Genomic DNA, 22,806 nt, shown 5'->3' on the forward strand with positions numbered 1-22,806 from the left:
GATAAAAATTTAAATTTAATATATTTAATGATATAAAATATCAAATAAGGATTGTGAACATTGTGAACTGACTCAGTTTGTTTAATCTGCTTTGCTTGATGATACAATGACAGAAACATCAGTCAGCAGCTCATTGGCTGCTGCTGAGTGACTCTGAGAGAATTTATTGCGTGCAGGGCTAAAAGCTTTGCAGAAAATACATTACCACAACACTGTATCACATGACTGCTGCAGAACAGACAGCTTCTTACTTTGTGTATGTTGCTCTGAATACGATTTCTGCTAAATGAGTAAAATTATGAATTTAAACTCTTGCTAGAACAACATGAATACCAGCCATAATAAAATGTGTTAATTTAATCACCTCAGCAAAGGTGAATTTAATAATTTGGTGAATCCTGGAAAAAGCCAGTAATATGGATTTCCATTTTAACCCCTTATATTAATATTTGGTTTATTTCCTGGTCTCTTAAAGGTTTAAACAGGGCCTTGTGTGGCTGACTACCACTACCTGTGGGTGTGGCATGTTGTTTCACACACATCTATTTTTTTTCTTTAGTGAGAGCTTAAACCGAATGTACATATAAGGCCACTGCTTCGCTTTAGTTAACACTTTGAGTAGCAGTTCCTGAAAGCTGTCAGTTAGAGGGTCAGAGAAAGCTTGGGTTTAGACGTGTAGTTAAAGTAGAGCAGAACTCTGAGAATGGAGGAGGAGGTCTATGCGAATGTGAGCAATTTAGAACTGGAGGAGATTCAGGATACCAGCACTAAAAGAACAACACCAGACCAGCAGCCAGGTAAAGAGACCCACTAAAACCAACATTCAGCTAGATAACTTTCATTAATGCACTTTTTCTAACTCAGTTCTCTCTTTTTCAGATGATAGAACAGGAGGCAGACGCTCCAGACTGGCTGCAGTGTGTTTGGGGCTGCTGTGTGTTCTTCTGCTGATCACCATCATTGTGATCTGTGTGCGCAGTGAGTGCTGTATCTATAAGAAAATAACTTTTACATGCAGTACATGAAAGCTTCCTTTACTGTGATGTTACACTACATGGACAAAAGTATTGGGACACCTGCTCATTTATTGTTTCTTTATCCTGCTTTTGTTGGAGTAACTGTCTTTACTATCCAGGGACTAGATTTTGGAGATTTGCTGTGAGGATTTTATAGCATTTAGTGAAAAGAAATAGTGAGGTCAGCATGTTGAACTTTACAGATCCATCTTATCTTACTCTGATCAGACTTCTTATAGGTTAATGAAAGAGTCAGTAGACATCCACAGGGGTGTAATATATTCAGGTAAATAATCAGACCAGCAATGCAAACCTCAGCTACCTCACAGGGGAGAAGGTTGTAACTGGTGAAACCCCACAGCAGAGCTGCAGAGTGACAGTCTCCCAGTAAATAGGCCAACTGGTAGAAGCGGCTAGGGCAAAGGAAGCTCTGGAAGGGAGGAGGAAATTGCATTACATTACATTTGGCAGGCACTTTTGTCCAAAGCGACTTACAAGAGTGAAGTACAAAAATAATAGAAGTTAAAGGTAAAAATATATATTTTTGACGGTACCTAAAGGAGCTCAAAGGTGAAATAATGGTATAGAGGAGGGAAGGAGTGGAAGAAGGAAATAAGGTTAGAAGTAGTTAGTGTGTTAGAGGTGTTAAGAGAGTAAGTGCTCTTTGAAGAGCTCTGTCTTCAGGAGTTTATTAAAGATAGTGAGAGATTCTCCTGATCTGGTAGTAGAAGGTAGTTAGTTAGAGGTGTTAGGAGAGTAAGTGCTCTTTGAAGAGCTCTGTCTTCAGGAGTTTATTAAAGATAGTGAGAGATTCTCCTGATCTGATAGTGGAAGGTAGTTAGTTAGAGGTGTTAGGAGAATAAGTGCTCTTTGAAGAGCTCTGTCTTCAGGAGTTTATTAAAGATAGTGAGAGATTCTTCTGATCTGGTAGTATAAGGTAGTTTGTTCCACCATTGGGGAACTCTGTATGAGAACAGCCTGGATTGCCTGCAAAGCAAGGCACTTCAGAGAGAGCATCAGCAAACAAAAAAAAGTGATTAGCAGTGTAAAAATGTCTCATTCCCTTACTACTGAGAAATACCCCATAACACGTATCTACTTTCTACAGAGGAGGACCTTCATATGTGGTTTAAGACGATACATTTAACCACTCCCAGGTTTCCTGCTCTTACCATTTGATCAGATTTAGGTCAAATTTTTGCAGAAATATGGAACATTTTGACTGTTCTGTGATGTTGATCAGTTGAGGACTGTGTTGTGTTTTCTCTGTACAGACGTTAAAGAAAAAGAAGCTATGGACCAAACCATCTCCTCTCTGAGTAAGAACCTTACTGCGGAGAGAGAGACCCTCTCATCCAGCATTATGACCCTGACTGAAGAAAGAGATCAGCTAAAGAACAGCAACAAGGACCTGACTGAAGAAAGAGATCAGCTAAAGAACAGCAACAAGAACCTGACTGAAGAAAGAGATCAGCTTAAGATCCTGACTGAGCAGAAAAAAAAAGACCAGCAGAATCATCCTAAGCACACTGTGAATGGTAAGGAACAAATATCCGCTGTTTAAGGTAAAAGCTTTTAGCAAACCTCCACAATTAAAGAAAATTAAATCAGTGTGTTTTATTCAGAGGTAAAACAACAGAAGGGTAAAGAGGCAGTAGGTATGGCAGCAAAGCTGTTGCCCAGAACCGGTATACAATATTGTGGATAGCTATACATACTTTCATCTTCATTACCTGGACTTGAACATATAAAGCACAGAAATTTTATTCAAAAGGTCTATTTTAGAACCAGCCGTGTGAAAGTGATGAGCTTGAGAAATCCCCAACATGACAACACACGCCTTTAAGTGGAGAGGCCCTGGTGAAGGAAGTGGACGGTGGAAGTTTTTGATAATGAGAGGGTTAATGATTTACTGCAAACATTTAGATATATAATCAATATCACTAAAAACATGATTTTTCTTAGACCTGGCATCCTGGAAGAAGTTTGGAAGCAGTCACTACTACATCTCTACTGAGGCGAAGACTTGGGATAAGGCCAGGCAGAACTGCAGAGAGAGAGGAGCAGATCTAGTGATCATAAACAGCAAAGAGGAACAGGTGAGAAGATAAGAGAGAAGATCCTCCCCTCTGATCTCTGATTTTAAACTCATTATCCTCATTATATTCTCTCTTCACCTCTAGGAGTTCATTAAGAGGGAAAATAAATACGTCTGGATTGGTCTGAGTGACGCAGATGAAGAAGGAGTGTGGAAGTGGGTGGATGGATCACCACTGACCACTAAGTAAGAACATTATAATCAGTGGAATATTAGTATTTCATAGTAATTTATACAACAGTTAGTTCCGACCTCAAAATCTGATTGGTTGAGAAGTGTTATCACAAAAATCAGCACGGCTTTCTCACAATAAATCTGTATCATTCTGCAGACGCATTGCCAAGCAACGGCACATACACACAAGATCTTTCTGAATCATCCCCTCCAGCAGCAGCAGCATTAGCTTAGCACAGGCTAGCGCCCAGCCAAGGCATGCTTTCCCGCAGCGCTAACTCGTCTTTTGTGGAAAAAATATAAAGAAAATCCATCAGTCACCTCGCCCGCAGTCTAATACCCGGAACGGTAACCAGCCAAGCTAGGCTAAGGTAAGCTAAGCTAATGCTAAGCTAAAGCAAGCTACACTAACCTAAGCACAGTCCAGCCGGCATGCCAACCAACACCACCCAGCAAAACCAGGAGAAATGCTCACAAACGCACAGCTTTTACCTGAAGACGACTCCACGCAGCAGGAGAGGAGAGTTTTTATCTGTATTTTACTGTCGTTTACTAACACACTTAAACTTCAATTTTGATTTCAAGCTAACCTTTAAACCATACGCCGTTTTGCAGCTACAGTTTTGTTACAATTCACTTGTTGTGGAACTACTTTTTGGCAGAAGTACAGTCCGTAACAAAGCATATTCATTATCAATTTTTTGAGGGTCTTTTATTTTTTTGATTCATTAAAAAACAAACAAAAAAACTGTTGAATGAAAGCAATAGAACACTTGAGGTTGTGTGTTACTGTGAATAACCCTTACTCATGCCTATGACCAAATCGCTTAAATGAAGGGTGAATTAAAAGCAAGAAATTTTATATCAGTATTTAAAGCTGTGCTGCATATTGTGTTTTATTCCTAGATACTGGAATACTGGGGAACCTAACGATTATGCTAAAGCAGAGGACTGCGCTGTTTTCAAAGATGGCAAAGATACACTGGAGACCTGGAATGACTTGCCTTGCTGCTATGAGAATCTCTGGATCTGTGAAGCTACACTTCCATCCTCCTGAGAATTTCAGTTATGTCAGCTTTTTTTTGCTTTCAGCTCCTCAATTACTGCTATTATAACTATAATCTGGAAAATTAGTTACATTTTTAAGCATTTATCTACAAGTATGTTGTTGCTTAGTAATGCAGCACTGGTGGAGGGAACACTGCAAGTGATGGAGGAGTCGTTAATTGTTAGTTGGTTAATTGGATAGCTAAATTGGGCAAATAGAAAAAGAAAAAAAATTGAAAAAGAATGCTTGTACTCCTATTAGTTAAGACTTCATAGATTAGCCACCAAAATCTAATTAGAAAGTGACACTGGAATCAAACCATTCATGGTTGGATGTAAGAGGGGTGAAATCAATTTGATAAAAAGGGTTTATATATTACTAGATAGTGTCACTAACTGTGACAACTCATAGTGACAACTGAGAACATTGGTAAGTCTTTTGTTACAAGCTTAAAATGGCTTTAAATATATGCAGTTTTCTTGCAATCATTAAACAGCTATACAATAGTAAAAAATATTCCCGTACTTTGACATTAGCTTAGCACTAACATAGTACCCTAAACAAAGTGCAAATTGTGCAGAATGCAGCTGCCCGCTTACTAACATCAACTCATCTGCACCACCACATCACACCCATACAGGCCGCCTGTGTCATATCAAATCACTTATAGGATACTACTACTCACATACAAAGCTCTACACAACACTGCAACCCATACTGCCCGTCCCGCTGCCTGCACTCACTGTACCAAAACCCAGCCTGCGGACTCTGGGCGACTGAGCTTTCTCCTCTGCTGACCCACGATTGTGGAATCAGCTCCCCAGAAATATTTGTGCTGCAGACAGCCTGAATTCTTTTAAATCTTTACTTAAAACTCATCTTTTTAGGGAAGCTTACTGCTGTTAATATACTTTTACATGGATACCTCTTTTATTGTATGTTCCTCATCATGTTTTTTTTTTATTTTTTATTTTTATACTTGCATGTCTTTTATTTGTTACGTGTAAGTGCTTGTGTGCATGCTTGTTTCTATACCTTCTGTCTATGGCTGTGCTGTTAAGTGCTTTGAGTTTTCAGGAAAGGCGCTACATAAATAAAATATTATAATTATTATTATTATTATTATTATTATTATTATTATTATTATAGTAACAGAGCCCCCCCCCCCAAAAAAAAAATACTATTATCAACCGTTTGTCTATTGATTTGACACTGTTTTGATGAGGTAAATGTAATTTATTCCTTGTAAGGTTTTAAGCAGTATTAAAGCAAATTTATTTTTAAATTGAAGTCTTTATAGAGTATTTAGCTGTTTTTAGTTTAGAACAACCCTTTTTACACTTGTCTGAATGATGTTAGCTCTGGTGTTTTGTGAACTCTCTAAATGTATGTATGTATGTATGTATGTATTAAATACTTTTTGTCTACATTCACAATAAATAACATATTTTAAGCCTCACTCTGTCCATTTATTTAGTTTAACACTTCAGAAACCAGGGTTTATTGTGAAAGCTTTTTCCTCTGCTAATAAAACAGCCTGACCAGCTAAAGCTGGTAAATCTGGTTAAGATGTTAAACTAGTTTAAGAGGGGAAGGGAAAAAAACTACACTGCCATCTTAGCCAGATTCCAGCTGGAATACTTTGTGACATCCTATTCTTAATCCATAGGGAGGGTTTAATATGATGTCAGCCCACTCTTTGCAGCTATAACAGCTTTAACTCTTCTAGAAAGGCTTTCCACAAGGTTTAGGAGTGTGTTTATGGACATTTTTGATAATTCTTCCAGAAGCACACCTGTGAGGACTGACAGTGATGTTTGTGGAAGCAGTGTAGTTTTATACACCTATGGCCATAGAAGTGACTGTGGAACACCTGAATACTTTTGGTAATACAGTGAAGTTCGTATACATTACATATAGTTAAGTATTTTTCATACTTGCATCAACAAGTGTAAGAGGAGTTCTGGTACCTTATTTTACCACATCAAACACATAATCATGGCACATAAGCAGTGCCATGATTAACGACATCAGAATGATTATCTGTATGAACTGTGCAGCAGCACTAGAATCCAATTGTCTGCTTAAACTGTGCCGCCTGTGCTAACAGACTGCTCTATATAGCTGCCCATAACCACATCCTTTGCTCATTAGCTTTAACGCTACATATATCGCAATAACCACAGAGTGGGTCTTTCTGAGTTCACCTCCTGTTAGCTGTAGAGTGACTCTGTTGAGTTTAGCTTCAGAAGAGACAGCTTAGTAAAAGTAGATCAGAGTGAAGAGTAGAAAGTCAGATTCTGAGAGAGAATGCAGGAGGGAATCCATGATGATCTGGACAGTGATGATCTGAGTGAGATGGACAGTGATGTGATGACCACGGTCATTTATATCAGTAAAGACGGTGATTATAGTGCTCAGGACACTGATACCGAGAGAGAGACAAGAAGGCAGCACAGAGGTAAGATCACACAAAACACAGAGAAGCTAACAATTAAAAAAAAAAGATTAATCTAGCTATTATTAGCTATTATTGGATGTGTTGTCTGTAGTCGTTAGGAGAGGAAGTAGATGCTCCAGACTGGCTGCAGGGTGTTTTGGACTACTGTGTGTTCTCCTGCTGATCACCAACATACTGCTCTACATGTACTGTGAGTGATTCAGCTTCACCTTCAAATACGACAATGTTCTTATTTACATACTGAGAAAACGTAAGGGTTTTTTTTGTCAAAAATGTGATGTTTTTTCATTGCAGACAAAAACGAGAATGAGACTGAAGACAGAACCACGGCAAAGATCAGCTATCAGAACCTGACGGAAGAAAGAGATCAGCTGAAAGAAATCTTGAGTAAAGAACACAGAATACTGCAGGACATCAGTCCTGATTTACTGAAAGTGCTGGGTGAGCAAAAATCTCAGTGTGAGCACACCATATCAATATTAACATACTTAATTCAGAAATTACACTGAAGATACTGATGGCTTTTAGACTCACTAACATATACAGGGGTTGGAGAATGAAACTGAAACACCGGTCATTTTAGTGTGGGAGGTTTCATGGCTAAATTGTAAATACTGTGGTTTTACAGTATGCATATTGTAAATTGTAAATTTTATTTTTACAGTGTAAAATATATTTTTACTATTGAAGAAATTATTGTTTTAGAAAAGATGCATTCAGACGAGTGGAAGAAGTTTGGAAACAGCTTTTACTACTTCTCTACTGAGCAGAAGAACTGGAGTGAGGCCAGGCAGGACTGCAGAGACAGAGGAGCAGATCTGGTGATCATAAACAGTGAAGAAGAACAGGTGAGGAGAACAGAGACATCTTTGTAGTGCTGTACTGTATCATTTCTGTGATTTTGCGGACATACATAGAGTTACAGAATTTACAGATGCAAACATACTGTAAAATTAAATGTACTAAATTGTAGTAAAACATGGTTTTATCCAAAAACTCCAAAAAAAAATAATTTTGGCATGTGAACTTTCCTCACATTCCCACATACTTCTGTGTTTGTGTACGAACTTCACAGTAAGTTGCCCCCTTCCAGGAATCCTCAAGGTTTTGGATGCACGTAAACCCCCAAATTAATCTCCCAAGCTTGAACCATTACAGGGTTCAGTACAGTACTTTACCACCACTGTTCATTTTTTCACAATAATAACGACCTCAATCTGGACGCAGAGCTGCAGTCAAAACATACAGACTGAGCAGCTGTCCGTAATGCAAACAGAGCATGAGGCTAAATCTGCTTCATTCTGTATAAACTAAGCCATCAGAGCCAGGAGGAACATATTGACTGAAACAAACCAGGTCAAAATAAAAGTCACTAAATAAATAAATAAATAAATACAAATGGAAAAAACAGAATTTGCTTCTGATTCAAATCTTTTTATACTTACTACACTCATTTCTCCTGTAGGAGTTCATTAGAAATAAGAGCAGGCTCGACTGGATTGGTCTGAGTGATGCAGAAAAAGAAGGAGTATGGAAGTGGGTGGATGGGTCACCACTGACCATTGAGTGAGTAAAAAAAACATGACTTGTTTCTGAAAGTGTACCATAAATAAATCAATCATAAACAAAATGGTGAAAAATAATACATTAATATTTGCATGTATATGTTGTCTGTAAATCCCAGGTTCTGGAAGAGTGGCGAACCCAATAATGTTTTAGGAAATGAGAATTGTGCTGCTTTTTCTCCCGTTGCGGAGAAAAACAAAGCATGGAATGACATAATTTGCTTAGATATCGCTGGATGGACCTGTGAATTCACACCGGTGTTTCCCAGAATATATAACTGATATAAGTTTGGCCACTCATGACATTTTTTTTATAAAATTTTAGGCCATTGGCATGTTCTAGGATATTGAACTGTTTTGCCAGAACAAGTCAGAAACATGTGGATTAAGTTAACATCAGAAACAGGAATGTGAACATATATGATATAAAATATTTGAACATTTACATATTAAATAATATTTATGTATGTATGTATATACAAACAATCAAACCTAAAAGAACCATGTGATAATAATGAATAATGAAACTATTGCTTTTTTTTTGTTGCATTATTTTTATCTGTCTCTTTTTCTCTTTTTTATATATCTATATATTTTTAAGCAACAATTTTTTAAGTTTTGGGAGTTAGAGATCTCTGTGATGAGAATGTGTAACTGCACAGAGCATGTATAAACTGTGCATTGTGGTGTGGTCTCTCTATGTTTACAGTAACTCTAATTTCAGTGCCTCTAGCAGCACTGTCATTATTCACTGTTTAAATTAATACATTTGTCTTTACTAGGATGGTCATAAAAGCTAATGCCATTTATTACAACATTTCCTCTTCTGCTTTAATTAAAAATAAACAAAATATGAAGAACTGAAAAGCTTCTTGTCTAATGTTGTAAAATATATACATCTTAAAGAAAGCTAGTATATGTTTTTAAATATAAATACCAACCCTTACCAGTGAACCAGCACTGTTTACTCAACTCCGTTCTCCTCCTTTTAAAGCAGTCTGCTCCAAATGTTCCTACCAGTGAACTGTTTTATTCTATCTCTTACTCTTCAGACTAACATGACAAATAAAAGGAGTTTGGAACAACTTGTAAAAACCTTTTAAACTCATTAGTAACAGCTTGCTTCCATTCAGCATCAGTACAGCACAGTGCAGCGTGTCACACTCAAACCGGTCCGTGCTACAACACTACTATACAGTTCCGCTTGTGACAGGAACCTACTCTCTATCCCCAAACCCCTACCAAAAAACTAGCACTGCTCCTAATCTCCATACCTCTACCAATAGAGAAATAGATACATCCAGCAGCAATAACACAATACAATAAGAAACATATTAAAACATAAAATAAATAAATAAAAAAAACACAAACGAATAGAAATATATATATATATGGGCATAAAAAACTTTCTATTCAAAGTAAAGATCTGTAAAGCTCTGTTAACGGAGCAGTGCAGTAGATATTGCTAATGGTCATTAAATAATCAACAGAGTGAAGTGCAAGGTGCAATGACATTGATTATAAAAGTAACAAATATATTATAAATATGCATACGTTACAAATATAGTTCTGAAAAGTGAATTTGTGAATACCCAATCACCGTTACTTCTTGCACTTTGTTTGTCTATTTGTCTATGTTGCACCAACGTAATTTTGTTGCACTGTGTACCTGTACTCAGATTTAATGACAATAAAACCCTCTTGACTTAACTTGACCCCATGCTCCCCATCTCTAACCCTCTTACGACAAGTTCCCACTGCACCAAAACTTTCTTCTATATTCCACATTTCTGAAACAGACAGTGCTGCACTGCGGGCTGCCAACATGGGGGCCGGTAGACAAAAGGGAAGAAATGGTAGAGTTGTATCTAAAAAAAAAAAAACTCCAACTCCCAGAATCCTCGGTGGTGATTAGCATCAACCAGCTGCACCTGTGCAGCACCCTATATAAACCTCAGTCAAACCAGACCTCACTGTTGCTCCTCTGTAGAGGGGTGACTGGTAACAGGGGGTATAAGAAAAGAAGAGAAAGAGGCCTTAAAAGAAAGCAAAAAGGCTCACTGAAAAAGAAAAGAGATCTCAAAAGAAAGAAAGCCACAAGAAAAAGAAAAGATTTCAGTAGAAAGTGTAAAAGAGAGGACTGAGCTGTGCTCACCCTGCTTTGAGTTTAGTTGTGTTCTAGTTTGGTTTATTTGATGCTGAAAGCTGTATTTTGTTGGTACATGCCATTTTGTGGCATTTCCTTTGTTCTCTTTCCCGCCTTTTGTTCTACACCTCTTCTGAGGTTTTTCCCACCCGATCTCCAGTCTCATTGGTGGAGAGACCGTTGCATAAACACATTAATTACATTAATATTTCAAACCATAATAAAACTGGTTGATAAATATTAGAACTATATCCATATAAGTAATTTAATTTAATAATATATACAGTAGTGATGGGCAGATGAAGCCTCACTGAAGCATGGAAGCCTCAGAGAAGAGAGACATCTGGTGACTGAAATAAATTATTACAGACTAAATCATTACATCCTGCACTTTACCAGGAAGCAAATGAGATATACTGCTTGCTTGCGCTTGTGCTGAGACTCCTAGTGTTGGGGGATTGCTAGTGACAGGAGGAGCCCTAATGAGTGGGTGGATTAACTGGCTTGGCTTATATTTTGGGAAAATTGGGTAAAAATTAGTTTATTTGCTTGATTTTGTGCAGAAATTAGATGGATGAATACAAACTGAGCAAAACTTTACAAAACATGACCTGTAATATTTCTGTCCTAAACAAATAAACAAAAGTAAAACAAAATAAAATAGGCCCATGTTTAATAAGCAATTTATTTTTATTATTTAAAAATGCAATAAAGAATTTTAGTAACATACAATATAGCTCATTAAAAATAACCTCTATTTTTCAGGCAGTTTAAACAGAATAACCAAAAATAAATTAAACAGCTTTGACAATCAAAATGTAATGGATATATATAACGAAATAATTGATCATGACAATTATATAAAACAAAAGTTAACGAAATTGAAAAAAAAAACAAATCTTAGTAAAATCATATTTAACTACATAAATGCTTATAAAATAATGACACTAAAAGAAAACAAGGAAGCAATAAAGACAAATTCTGTTTAAATCATCAAACTGGAGATGCTCACTGTGAGTTTAAAACACCATTTATAAACATGCAGTATACTGAATTCCTCTGAATAGCTCTGCATGTTAGTGGTGTAATGTATCAGCTAGCAGATGATGTTATATTAAAAAGAATAGATGTAGATTTTTGTTGAGAATTAAAGGATTTTTGTTGAGAAGATGTTTAATGTAGGAAGTCACATATTTGTCTGAAGTGAAACTTGGTTACATTAAGCTCAGCATTAGTTAAATACTGTATTCTAGTTATTTAGCATAAAAAAACACATTAATCTCTAACAACATTAGGATTTCATGTTTTGGGAAGCAGAACTAACTGCAGGTACTTTACACTATGATTTTGGTATTCAGTATATAGAATATTTGATTGATTAGATTAAATTAATATTGCATTTTGGTCACATGATGTCACAACCGATATGTAAATAGTTAAACATTAATCAGCACCTATTGGTCAGCTGGTTTCAGTTCACACACCCAGGATCTTTTAATGGAGCAGTTCATGTCGTTCCATGTCTGAAGAGCGGAGTTTTGTTCATCTGAGCTTATAAATACAACACAGTCTTCTCCCCCCCCGTTTCCTCCAGAATTATTGGGCTCACCAGACATCCAATATCTGGAACTAAAGCATCCATGTTTAATACACACACACCCACACACACACACAGTAGTCATGTGCACACATTAACTACTCGTGCGCTTTAAGTCAGTATGCTGGCACAAGCAGTCAGTACTCAGGTGCACACAGTCAGTACTACATATGATTGGCTAATGCTATTTTCTGTATACTAGTTGTGATTGGCTGACTGTCAGTCCTTGTTTTTAAGGCTCTTTCTGTATGAGAAACCCTGTGATGAACCTCTATCACCATATCAAACACTATTAATAAATACTGTAATATCTGCCGTACGGACACTAATCTACCTTTGTGAATGTGCTAATTAAGATTAATCCACTAATCTCTGTTATATATTAAACAAAGATGCTATTAAACGTTCTGTTGTTGGGTATGTGAAAGGTTGCCTGGCTATTTAGCTACACTTGAAAAAAACTAAGCTCTAATCGGCATTATTGTATAGAGTTTACTGTTACAGTGGATCATTTAATAGCACTTTAAAATTATTCAAATTTATCTTTTTTTTTATTTGATGTACCTTTTAACTGAGAAATTTATTTCACTTCAGCACTGAAACAGATTTACAACACTGAAGAGGATTAGATGACGAACAAATGAAGGAATTTTGTGCTGGATCTATGAACATGTAATAACAATAAATCCACTACTGTCCACCAAACCAACACTGAGCACAATAAAATAAATTCTAAACTAGAAAATAATATAAATATAACAGACTTACCCAGTCAGCACTGATCCATCCACCCACTTCCAGGTACCCTCACGTTCAGCATCACTCAATCCAATCCAGAACACAGAGCTCCCAAAAACATCACTGAGAAACTTCTGCACACATAACATGTAAAATGTAGTTCATATAAATACACACAGTGTACACCAATCAGCCATAACATTAACACCAGTGACAGGTGAATTAAAACACTGATTAACTTTGTTAAAAGTAGCATCTGTTAAAAGGCAGCAGGTAAACGGTCTTAAAGCTGATGTTGTTTAAATCATAAAAAATGTCCAAGAATATGAATCTGAAAGAGAGGATTTTGTGTAAAACTGTAAAATAACTGTAAAAACCAAAAACCTAGACATGCAGACTGTTTCTATAAACATCAGTCCATAGCAATCCTGCTTCTCGTTCATAAGAAAAAAATAAAGGCAGTGATGGCTTTCTCTTGTGGTGAGACTCAGTATCTACAGCTGTGGTCTGATTCATCATTTATATATCTGACTGAGACATTTTCAGTAGCTATAGATCCTATTCCCTCACTTTCCCCACCCTCTCTCTCTCTCTCTCTCTCTCTCTCTTCTCACCTGTTCCTCTTGACTCTTAATGATCACCAGATCTGCTCCTCTCTCTCTGCAGTCCTTCCTGCTCTCTTCCCAGTTTCTCCATCCAGAAATGAATAGATAACAGCTTCCAGATTTCATACAGGGCTTAATACAGCCTGCAGAGACAAGAATACACAATATGTGTGTGTTATCTGAAAGATGTAGAGTCTACGTCCAACTCAACACCATCTACATCTACTGACCGCTGTTCCACTCACCAAGAGACTGATCTGAATCACCAGATCCGGTTTGAAGAGTGGAGTCCTCAGTCAGCTTCCTGCAGCTGTTCTTTGTCTTTAGCTGATCTCTTTCTTTAGCCAGGTCCTGGTTGCTGGTCTGTAGCTGATCTCTTTCTTTAGTCAGGTTCTGGATGCTGGTCTGTAGCTGTTCTCTTTCTTTAGTCAGGTTCTGGTTGCTGTTCTTTAGCTGATCTCTTTCTTTTACAGCTGAAAGATAGAGGGCTGAAAGCTGTACAAGGGCTAGGATAGTAACGTCAGCTGAGCTAACTTTTTTTAGCGTTTGTGTGTTTATGAAAAGACTAGCTTCCTTTCTCTATGTAAATTACACTCTCATATGACTTATGAAGTAGCCTTACTGAGGTAAATTTATGATTATGATACCAATGCTTAGGACTACTGGGATGTTAAAAATGTGTTCGATAAATATTTCAAAATTGTATTTTTTTTTTTTCTTTGAAAAGCACAACAAAATAATAATAATACATTTTATTTTTATAGCGCTTTTCAGGATACTCATGTTAAATGTTAAATGTTAAATAAATACTAAAAGCCATACAGTCCTGTGGACTACAGGAGAGCAAAGACAATTATGTATTTGAAGCTGAATCACTTACAGTGCATGTAGTACAGTATGATGGTGATCATCAGGAGAACACACAGCAGTCCTAAACACACTGCAGTCAGTCTGGAGCATCTTCTGCCTCTTCTTCTAACAGCTGGTAAAGTGTAGACTGTGTTGGCGTCCTCGGTCTCCTGAACTCTAAGAGCGTCTACACTTTCATAAATATCCACCTTCTTTTCCACTCGCTCTCCTCTGTCCATCTGACGAAGCTCCAAACTGCCCACCTGATCATAGATCACCCCCGCCATTCTCTCTCTCTCTCTCTCTCTCTCTCTCTCTGTCCGACTCGACTACAAGCTCTTATTAACTGAATACTAAACCGTCTCTTCCTGAGCAGCAGCATTATGTGACTCACTGAAACTTAAACAGTTATTAATATATCTAAAAACAGGAAATTAATGGTCAAAAGAAAGTGAGGTATGCTCAGTGACAACTTCCTCTTTGCACAAACATACAAAACACAACAGCAGCTTCACTAACTTATTTACAGAGGTTAGAAATGGCCTCATACGAACATCTACATCTCAGAGCTTAGAAAACGAGCTAAAAAACATCTGTAGACCAAACTAAATGGTCTTCTACAATACATCTGCCAGGACTTGTCCTGCGGTTCATTGTGTCTGCTATATTTACTTTCCTGTTTCTGTTGGGTGCGTGTCTGTTAGCCTGTGGTGGTGTTGTCTTACCCCTTAGTTAAGTTCAAGTGTGTGTGTGTATATATATATATATATATATCGACCTGTGTTTGACTTTAGTCTTTGTCCAGTCTTGTTTATGTTCATTTGACCGTTTGGCCATTGAATAAGTTTGAAACCAGGGCAGCTTTCTGCTCAGATTTTCGGACACATAAATCTTCAGATCTGGGAATAAATAGCTGCAGAGCTCTCACTGTTCTGAGTGTTCTTTTCTACAATAGTATTTTTCACGCAACATGTACGTGATCGTATAGCTTGTTTTTCACACAAATAATTCCAACATTTACAGAGGAAAACATTTTATTATTTTATCACACAACAGGATTAGCCAAATTTAATTCAGAACATTCTCAAACATTAACAGCGCATTTTTGGAGGGAAAATCTAAGGAGCAACATACCTGAAACGATTGCCCACAAGCTCACAGAGCACTATAATAGTCTGAGGTTCCCTCCTGACTGCTTATACTGATATATTATGTATTATTATAGATGATATATTATATATATTATATAAGCAATATTCTACTATTAAAATGTTCTACAAAATTCCATTTGATCAATCAGTGATAGTAACTAAAGGTATGTATTTGGAGAACATCTATACATTTAAAGCAGGGTCTGTGAGGAAGCAGGAAGTTAGGCAGCACCATACACACTGTAGCTAGTCTAGAACATCTGCCAACATCTCACAAATACTAGACTGACCTTTAAATAATAGTGATAAACTGCCCATATCTTTATACGTCTCCTCTGCAATTCTCTCTATGCTTCTCTTTACTGCTGACTTTTCCTCTTAGTATTTATTGTACTGGGAGCTCAACACTAATGAAGAGGTGAAGAAGCAGGAAACTATGAGTAACAATTAGCTGTGAAATGTTTCATTTTAAAGTGTTTGTAGGTGTGAAAGAGACAGAGGCGAGTAAAACTAGGTGTAAAAGATTAAAGGCATAATAGAGTTGACACTTATTTTTTTTTAATATTAATAGTCATCTAAAAAATCTTAAATATAGCAGCTAACAACACATTTCTATGTAAACATGTAATGGAATAAGCATTTCTGAGAAGAGAATGAAGTCACAAACTTGCAACATCCATTCTTTGATCTTTGTTCTCATATCAGGTTCATTCAAATGTGAATGTTAGGGGTCTTAAGCAACTTAGGAAGACATTACCCGTCCACACAGCTGGCAGAGTGCAGGACAAAATGTTCAGGGGACGGTGACCATCCAAATATTCCTCCACTAAAAAAATACCCAACATTTTATATTTTATATAAGTAATCTAACAGTATGTTGAAAGAATACATTGATCAAAAGTGTGGAAGTTTGGAGAAGGAAGTAATTCTATAGCAGCTGAGCTAGAATAAACATACACACACACACAAAGATAATTATGTTAGCTATGCTAACACACGCAGCAGCTGGGCTAAGAAAGTTTAGGCTAATGCTACAAGCCAGCCTTGGCAAGGTTGGAATCACAGTGCTAATAAGCACAGCAGCTGGGCTCAGCAACGCTCAGCAGATACGTGACTCTACTAACACATTAGCAGACCCTACTCCAACTCATGCATGCTTTAACACACGTTGCCTTGCCATGAGCACATTGGCCACTTCACTCACAAGATAGCACCTCACCACTTATACAGGTGCGAATGTTTCCGAGTCATCCCCTTAGGTAACATTTTATTGACAGCAACAGCAGCATGTTTTTCTTATAAATAATACATCAAGAAAAAAAATGTGTTAATTATTTTTAATACAATGTTTAGTAAGAAATACATCAGTTACAGACATAAACATTAACAGCATTGAATATACAGTGGTTGGACAATGAAACTGAAACACCTGGTTTTAGACCAGGACAGTTCTGGTGGAAACAGGACGTCGTAGCTTTATGTTTGTTGGATACAATCCGGGTTAGCACCCGAACATCCCTTTCAAACAGCTTCCTCTTACAGCGTCCACAGTTAATCCTGTTGGATGTAGTTGGTTCTTCTCGGTGGTATGCTGACATTACCCTGGATACCGTGGCTCCTGATACATCACAAAGACTTGCTGTCTTGGTCACAGATGCTCCAGCAAGACGTGCACCAAATTTTATCCTCTTTTGAACTCTGGTATGTCACACATAATGTTGTGTGCATTGCAATATTTAGAGCAGAACTGTGCTCTTACCCTGCTAATTGAACCTTCACACTCTGCTCTTACTGGTGCAATGTGTAATTAATGAAGATTGGACACCAGGCTGCTCCAATTTAACCATGAAATCTCCCACACTAAAATGATGACAGGTGTTTCAGTTTCATGGTCCAACTCCTGTATATCCTTTATAACTCTTGCAGCACTAAGTATTCAAACAGCATAGATGTGCAGAATGTTGAGGAAACAACTAGTAATAAAAGCATGAAGTGAAAGTTTACAGTGTATTTTTAGATTGCTGGTTGTTGGTTTGTAGTCTGATATTTAACTGTATGGGAATATATTGTTATCTGAATACTGGGAGTGACAGTTTAAACTAGAAACCGCTGTCAAATTAAATTCACAGACCCAGTTCATTTTCTGAGAGCAGTGAAGATCATTCCATTGTCGCTGACTGCCTTCAGCTGTAGTGCTGTAAGCAGCGCAGTCTTCTTTAGTAACAGCACCATTGGATTCATACTGTTTGTCGAATCTGAAAATTAGACAAAATGTTTATTGTTAATAACCACCTTAACTAAACATCAAGAAATGGTCAAATCATTATAAACACTATAAAAAGTGAATTGTTAAAAAAAAAAAAAAAAAAAAAAAAAAACTGGTAGTGCTACTTGCAAGCAAAAAGTAAAGCAATGAGATCCAGGACTAGAAATATTGTGTTTTTTTTTTTTTTTTTTTTTTTTGCTTACTCATCACTTAGCAGCTGGTTGTCCACCCACATCCACTGGTTTTGCCCTTTACTCTTAATCTTAGTCAGACCAATCCAGAACCTTGTACTTTTATTTTGGTCAATGAGAAATACCTGAAGAATAAAAATGAGGTAATTCATTAATTAATTAAAAATAAATTCTACCCAGTGCTGATCATATAGTAGTACAGGAAACAGTGGATGGAAAATGAGAGGGTTCCACATTTAAAGGCTCTGGTACATTTCTGATGTGTTTTATGATGGGAGTGTAATCTTACTCATCATAAGACTGTCAAGGTTCCAGCTATCTTGAAAATTGCAAATCAATATTGAGGGAGTTAGGAGATGTCATTCTGATTATATATGTCAAGCGTTATAGCCATTATATGAACTGCTACATAACACTCATGCACTTGTTATATTCCCCCCTATAAGTGACATTGATGCATAATACAGTATGTACGCTGTATCAGTGAGGATCATCTTAGCTTCTAAGAGCCTCTCTAAAATTTTTATTTAAACTTTGTATACTATTCATTTGACTTACAGGGGTTGGACAATGAAACTGAAACACCTGTCATTTTAGTGTGGGATTTAAGGTTTCAAGGCTAAATTGGAGCAGCCTGGTGGCCAATCTTCATTAATTGCACATTATTGCAGCAGTAAGAGCAGAGTGTGAAGGTTCAATTAGCAGGGTAAGAGCACAGTTCTGCTCTAAATATTGCAATGCACACAACATTATGGGGGACATACCAGAGTTCAAAAGAGGACAAATTGTTGGTGCACGTCTTGCTGGAGCATCTGTGACCAAGACAGCAAGTCTTTGTGATGCATCAAGAGCCACAGTATCCAGGGTAATGTCAGCATACCACCAAGAAGGACCAACCACATCCAACAGGATTAACTGTGGACGCTGTAAGAGGAAGCTGTCTGAAAGGGATGTTCGGGTGCTAACCCGGATTGTATACAAAAAACATAAAACCACGGCTGATCAAATCACGACAGAATTCAATGTGCACCTCAACTCTCCTGTTTCCACCAGAACTGTCCATCACCACAATCAATTATTGTGGACTAAAACCAGGTGTTTCAGTTTCATTGTCCAACCCCTGTAGTTACACATGGCACAGTACCAAACATTTTAATAAGCGCTGAGTTCATGTTTTACAGAGATGGTAAAATGTCTTCCTTTCACCATTTGATATGTGTTTTATGTTCTGTTGTGAATGAAATACAGTTATATGAGATTTAAAAATCATTGCTTAAAGTTGTTATTCACTTTAACCTTTTCATTTACAGTCGTATATGGACAATTCCAATAAATGTTCAGTATCTCACTCTTTATCTCTCTGCTTACCTGTTCATCTCTGCTGTTTATGATCACCAGATCTGCTCCTGTCACTCTGCAGTGCTGCCTGCTCTCACTCCATGTCTTCTGCTCAGTAGAGAAAAAGTAAAAACTGCTTCCAAACTCCTTCCATTCATGAAAACAGATGTTCTTTTCTAAATAACATTAAGAATAAACATAGTTTAGAAGTGTAAAGGACAGTTTGTAGTGTTTTGTTGTGCAGGCAGGTGTTTCATTTACCGATCTGCTGCAATAAATGATCATATTTTCTTTGCAGGGTGAGTTTTTCCTCAGTCAGGTTCTGGAGGTTGATGTTTAGCTGATCTCTTTCGTTGGCCAGGTTCTGGAGGTTGATGTTTAGCTGATCTCTTTTATTGGCCAGGTTCTGGAGGTTGATGTTTAGCTGATCTTTTTCATTGGCCAGGTTCTGGAGGCTGATGTTTAGCTGATCTCTTTCATTGGCCAGGTTCTGGAGGCTGATGTTTAGCTGATCTCTTTCATTGGCCAGGTTCTGGAGGCTGATGTTTAGCTGATCTCTTTCATTGGCCAGGTTCTGGAGGCTGATGTTTAGCTGATCTCTTTCATTGGCCAGGTTCTGGAGGCTGGTGTTTAGCTGATCTCTTTCATTGGCCAGGTCATGGAGGCTGATGTTTAGCTGATCTCTTTCATTGGCCAGGTCATGGAGGCTGATGTTTAGCTGATCTTTTTCTTCTGGCAGATTTGTGATGTAGGATATGAAGCTCGCTCTCTCTGCTGTAAAGTTCACATTAACAACTGCTTAAAAAATCATACATATACAGATGTTTAATAGTAGAAGGAATGCCTTTACTAATTGCTTATACATATTAATAAGCAAATATTTGTGCTTAAGTTTGAAACACTTACAGTACATGTAGATCAGTATGGTGATCAGCAGGAGAACACACAGCAGTCCTAAACACACTGCAGTCAGTCTGGAGCATCTTCTGCCTCTTCTTCTAACAGCTGGTAAAGTATGGACTGTGTCGGTGTCCTCGGTCTCCTGAACTCTAAGAGCGTCTATACTTTCATAAATATCCACCTTCTTCTCCACTCGCTCTCCTCTGTCCATCTGACGAAGCTCCAAACTGCCCACCTGATCATAGATCCCCCCCGCCATTCTCTCTCTCGCTCTCTCTCTCTCCGACTCGACTACAAGCTCTTATTAACTGAATACTAAACCGTCTCTTCCTGAGCAGCAGCACCATGTGATGGACTGAGGCTTAAACAGTTATTAATATATCTGAAAAGAGGAAACAAATGTGCAAAAAGTCTTTCAAAGAAAAAGTCAATGTTGTCCTGAACCATTAGGCTGCATGCATAAGTCAAGCATGCTCAGTATCTACTTCCTGTTCACACTTAAACACACAAAACACAGCAGCAGCTTCAGTAACTAATCTACAGAAGTTAGAAAAGGCCTCATATGAACATCAACATCTCAGAGCTTAGAAAAATCAGATGAAAACCTTTGGAGACCAAACTGGAGGCTGTTCTAACGTATACAGGTGCATCTCAAAAAATACAGATTATCAGTAAAAAGTTCATTAAATTTATTTAAGCATTTATTAACAAATAAAAATAACACAACAGGAAGATTATTATTTGAAAGAGTGTTGTGATTAGAATAGTAGTGTTATTTGGGGAGAACTGCACAATTGAAATTTTACAAATTTGACTCTACTACACTGTTGGGTGCCCCTAGCCTGGGTGCACAATGAGACGCTGTACGGATGGATATGGTGATGTTCAGGTCCTGTTTGGGATTCTGCAGCACATTTATCTACAGATGTTGCTGCAGCTGGGCCTGTAGATCCTGCTCTACACTCGTAGGTTGCTGAAGCTCGCATCCCAGCTGGTCCAATAAAAGCTTGATTGGCAATAAGTGTGGTGATCAGGCAGTACAAGGAGGTGCTGCAGTAACGCATAGACATTGCTGGAAACCCTTGCTGTGTGTGGTGTATATATATATATATATAAGGGGTGACAATAGGTGCACGTAAATCATTACATAAGATTTAATCAGGAAATATATATTAAAGTTATTGTAAACTATAAGCATATGTTTTATAAATTAACTCAAATAAAAAAACAGCAACTAATTCAAATAATTAGTCCGCTTTCTCAGTTGCTTCAGGACTCTTTTCTGACTGACAGTGATACTGACCAATCAAAGCTGTTTAAAATGGCTTCTCCTGATTTTTGGAAGGGTGTAGTAATGAGTATATTAGCAAAGTCACAGGACAATCTAAACAATCAGATTCTTGATTTTCGCCCCGGGGGCGGGGCCATGGCTGTCTAACCCCTTCTCGGTGCTGTGCCAAAGGTGCTACGCATTGATTAGTGTAAAACGGGGAGCATGCTGGATTAGTTCTGGAATAGTTAGCTAATTATAATGGAAGTGCAACAGTAAATGAGACAAATATTGTGTCATATCATTTTAAAAAGCCTATTTAAAGTGTTGCAGAAGGGGTACCCACTATATTAACTGCGTGCCACTGATATATGTGTGTGTATGTATATATATATATATATATATATATATATATATATATACATACACACACACTGCTCAAAGAAATAAAGGGAACACTCAAATAGCACATCCTAGATCTGAATGAATGCAATATTCTCATGGAATACTTTGTTCTATACAAAGTTAAATGTGCTGACAACAAAATCACACAAAAATCATCAATAGAAATCAAATGTATTAAACAATACCGGCCTGGATTGGGAGTCACACACAAAATTAAAGTGAAAAAACACACTACAAGCTGATCCAACTCTGATGTAAGTGTTACCCAGTGGTTTCTTAGAAACCCATAGAAAAATAGGTTACTGTCCCTTTAAGAGTTCGACGCTTAACAGCGTTAGCATAGCTCCACCTGGTAAACACACTGATTAAGAGAGAGAGAGAGGAGAAGCAGTTAAAAACACGGTTAAAAGATTAATTTATTATAAAATAAACCTTGCTAAGAAGTGATATATTAATTTTAAAACCTGCAGTCTCCCACCAGGATTTGGAGTAGTCCTGTGAAAGGAGGATTTGGTGAGTAAAAAAAGGCGTTTTAATAAAAATAAAAACAAACTCAAAACACTACTTTATATTAGAAGAAAGTACAAGATTTAGGTTTAAAAAGGGTAAAGTTGTCTGTTTAAAGTTCATATTGCTTTGTTTTAAAGACGGATAGTGCTGTATTTGTTGAGTTTTTTCAGATTTTTTTCTTGAGCGATCTAGTTAAGCAGGAGTTAAGCATGGATCTGTATAGTGAACCAGCCATTTTGAATTCATGTACGTAAAAAGCTATTAAAAAAACACATGTATTTGTTGGTTGTTTTATGATGTGACAGTGTTATTGGAACTGTGCAAGCAATGTAAATGTAATTAAGCGTAAGCTATTTTCTAATATAATTCTGTTTAAACACCAGGTCAGGAGAGAGCCAAGATGGCGAGCCACCCATGAGTTTAGAGTCTTAGAGGAGCACCAACTGTGGATTGGTTCAGTTGGTGAGAGGAATCTGTT

The 22,806-nt window shown here is 37.3% G+C and overlaps 4 protein-coding genes across 4 annotated transcripts; 2 read left to right on the forward strand and 2 right to left on the reverse strand.

Annotated features, from left to right (window-relative positions):
* Positions 1 to 703: 703 nt before the first annotated feature.
* LOC125787741 (C-type lectin domain family 4 member M-like) lies at positions 704 to 4,345 on the forward strand. Its single transcript, XM_049472392.1, has 6 exons — positions 704 to 797; positions 880 to 978; positions 2,291 to 2,554; positions 2,982 to 3,115; positions 3,200 to 3,300; positions 4,195 to 4,345. Exons 1-6 carry the CDS (start codon positions 704 to 706, stop codon positions 4,343 to 4,345), a joined length of 843 nt encoding a protein of 280 aa, XP_049328349.1.
* Positions 4,346 to 6,646: 2,301 nt separating this feature from the next.
* LOC111189345 (C-type lectin domain family 4 member M-like) lies at positions 6,647 to 8,367 on the forward strand. The gene is made up of 5 exons (XM_049472393.1): positions 6,647 to 6,797; positions 6,889 to 6,987; positions 7,092 to 7,238; positions 7,503 to 7,645; positions 8,263 to 8,367. Exons 1-5 carry the CDS (start codon positions 6,647 to 6,649, stop codon positions 8,365 to 8,367), a joined length of 645 nt encoding a protein of 214 aa, XP_049328350.1.
* Positions 8,368 to 12,869: 4,502 nt separating this feature from the next.
* Positions 12,870 to 14,584, reverse strand: LOC111189343 (oxidized low-density lipoprotein receptor 1-like). Its single transcript, XM_049472394.1, has 4 exons — positions 14,329 to 14,584; positions 13,694 to 13,921; positions 13,458 to 13,591; positions 12,870 to 12,977 (listed from the first exon to the last, which is right to left on the reverse strand). Exons 1-4 carry the CDS (start codon positions 14,582 to 14,584, stop codon positions 12,870 to 12,872), a joined length of 726 nt encoding a protein of 241 aa, XP_049328351.1.
* A 3,246-nt stretch (positions 14,585 to 17,830) lies between these two features.
* On the reverse strand, positions 17,831 to 20,535 carry LOC125787742 (C-type lectin domain family 4 member F-like). The gene is made up of 4 exons (XM_049472395.1): positions 20,150 to 20,535; positions 19,505 to 20,017; positions 19,274 to 19,419; positions 17,831 to 18,030 (listed from the first exon to the last, which is right to left on the reverse strand). The coding sequence occupies exons 1-4, from the start codon at positions 20,400 to 20,402 to the stop codon at positions 17,914 to 17,916; spliced, it is 1,029 nt and encodes a 342-aa protein (XP_049328352.1). The 5' UTR covers positions 20,403 to 20,535; the 3' UTR covers positions 17,831 to 17,913.
* Between the last annotated feature and the right edge of the window lie 2,271 nt (positions 20,536 to 22,806).

This window comes from Astyanax mexicanus, chromosome 25, assembly GCF_023375975.1.
Source record: "Astyanax mexicanus isolate ESR-SI-001 chromosome 25, AstMex3_surface, whole genome shotgun sequence".
Classification (NCBI taxonomy): Eukaryota; Metazoa; Chordata; class Actinopteri; order Characiformes; family Acestrorhamphidae; genus Astyanax; species Astyanax mexicanus.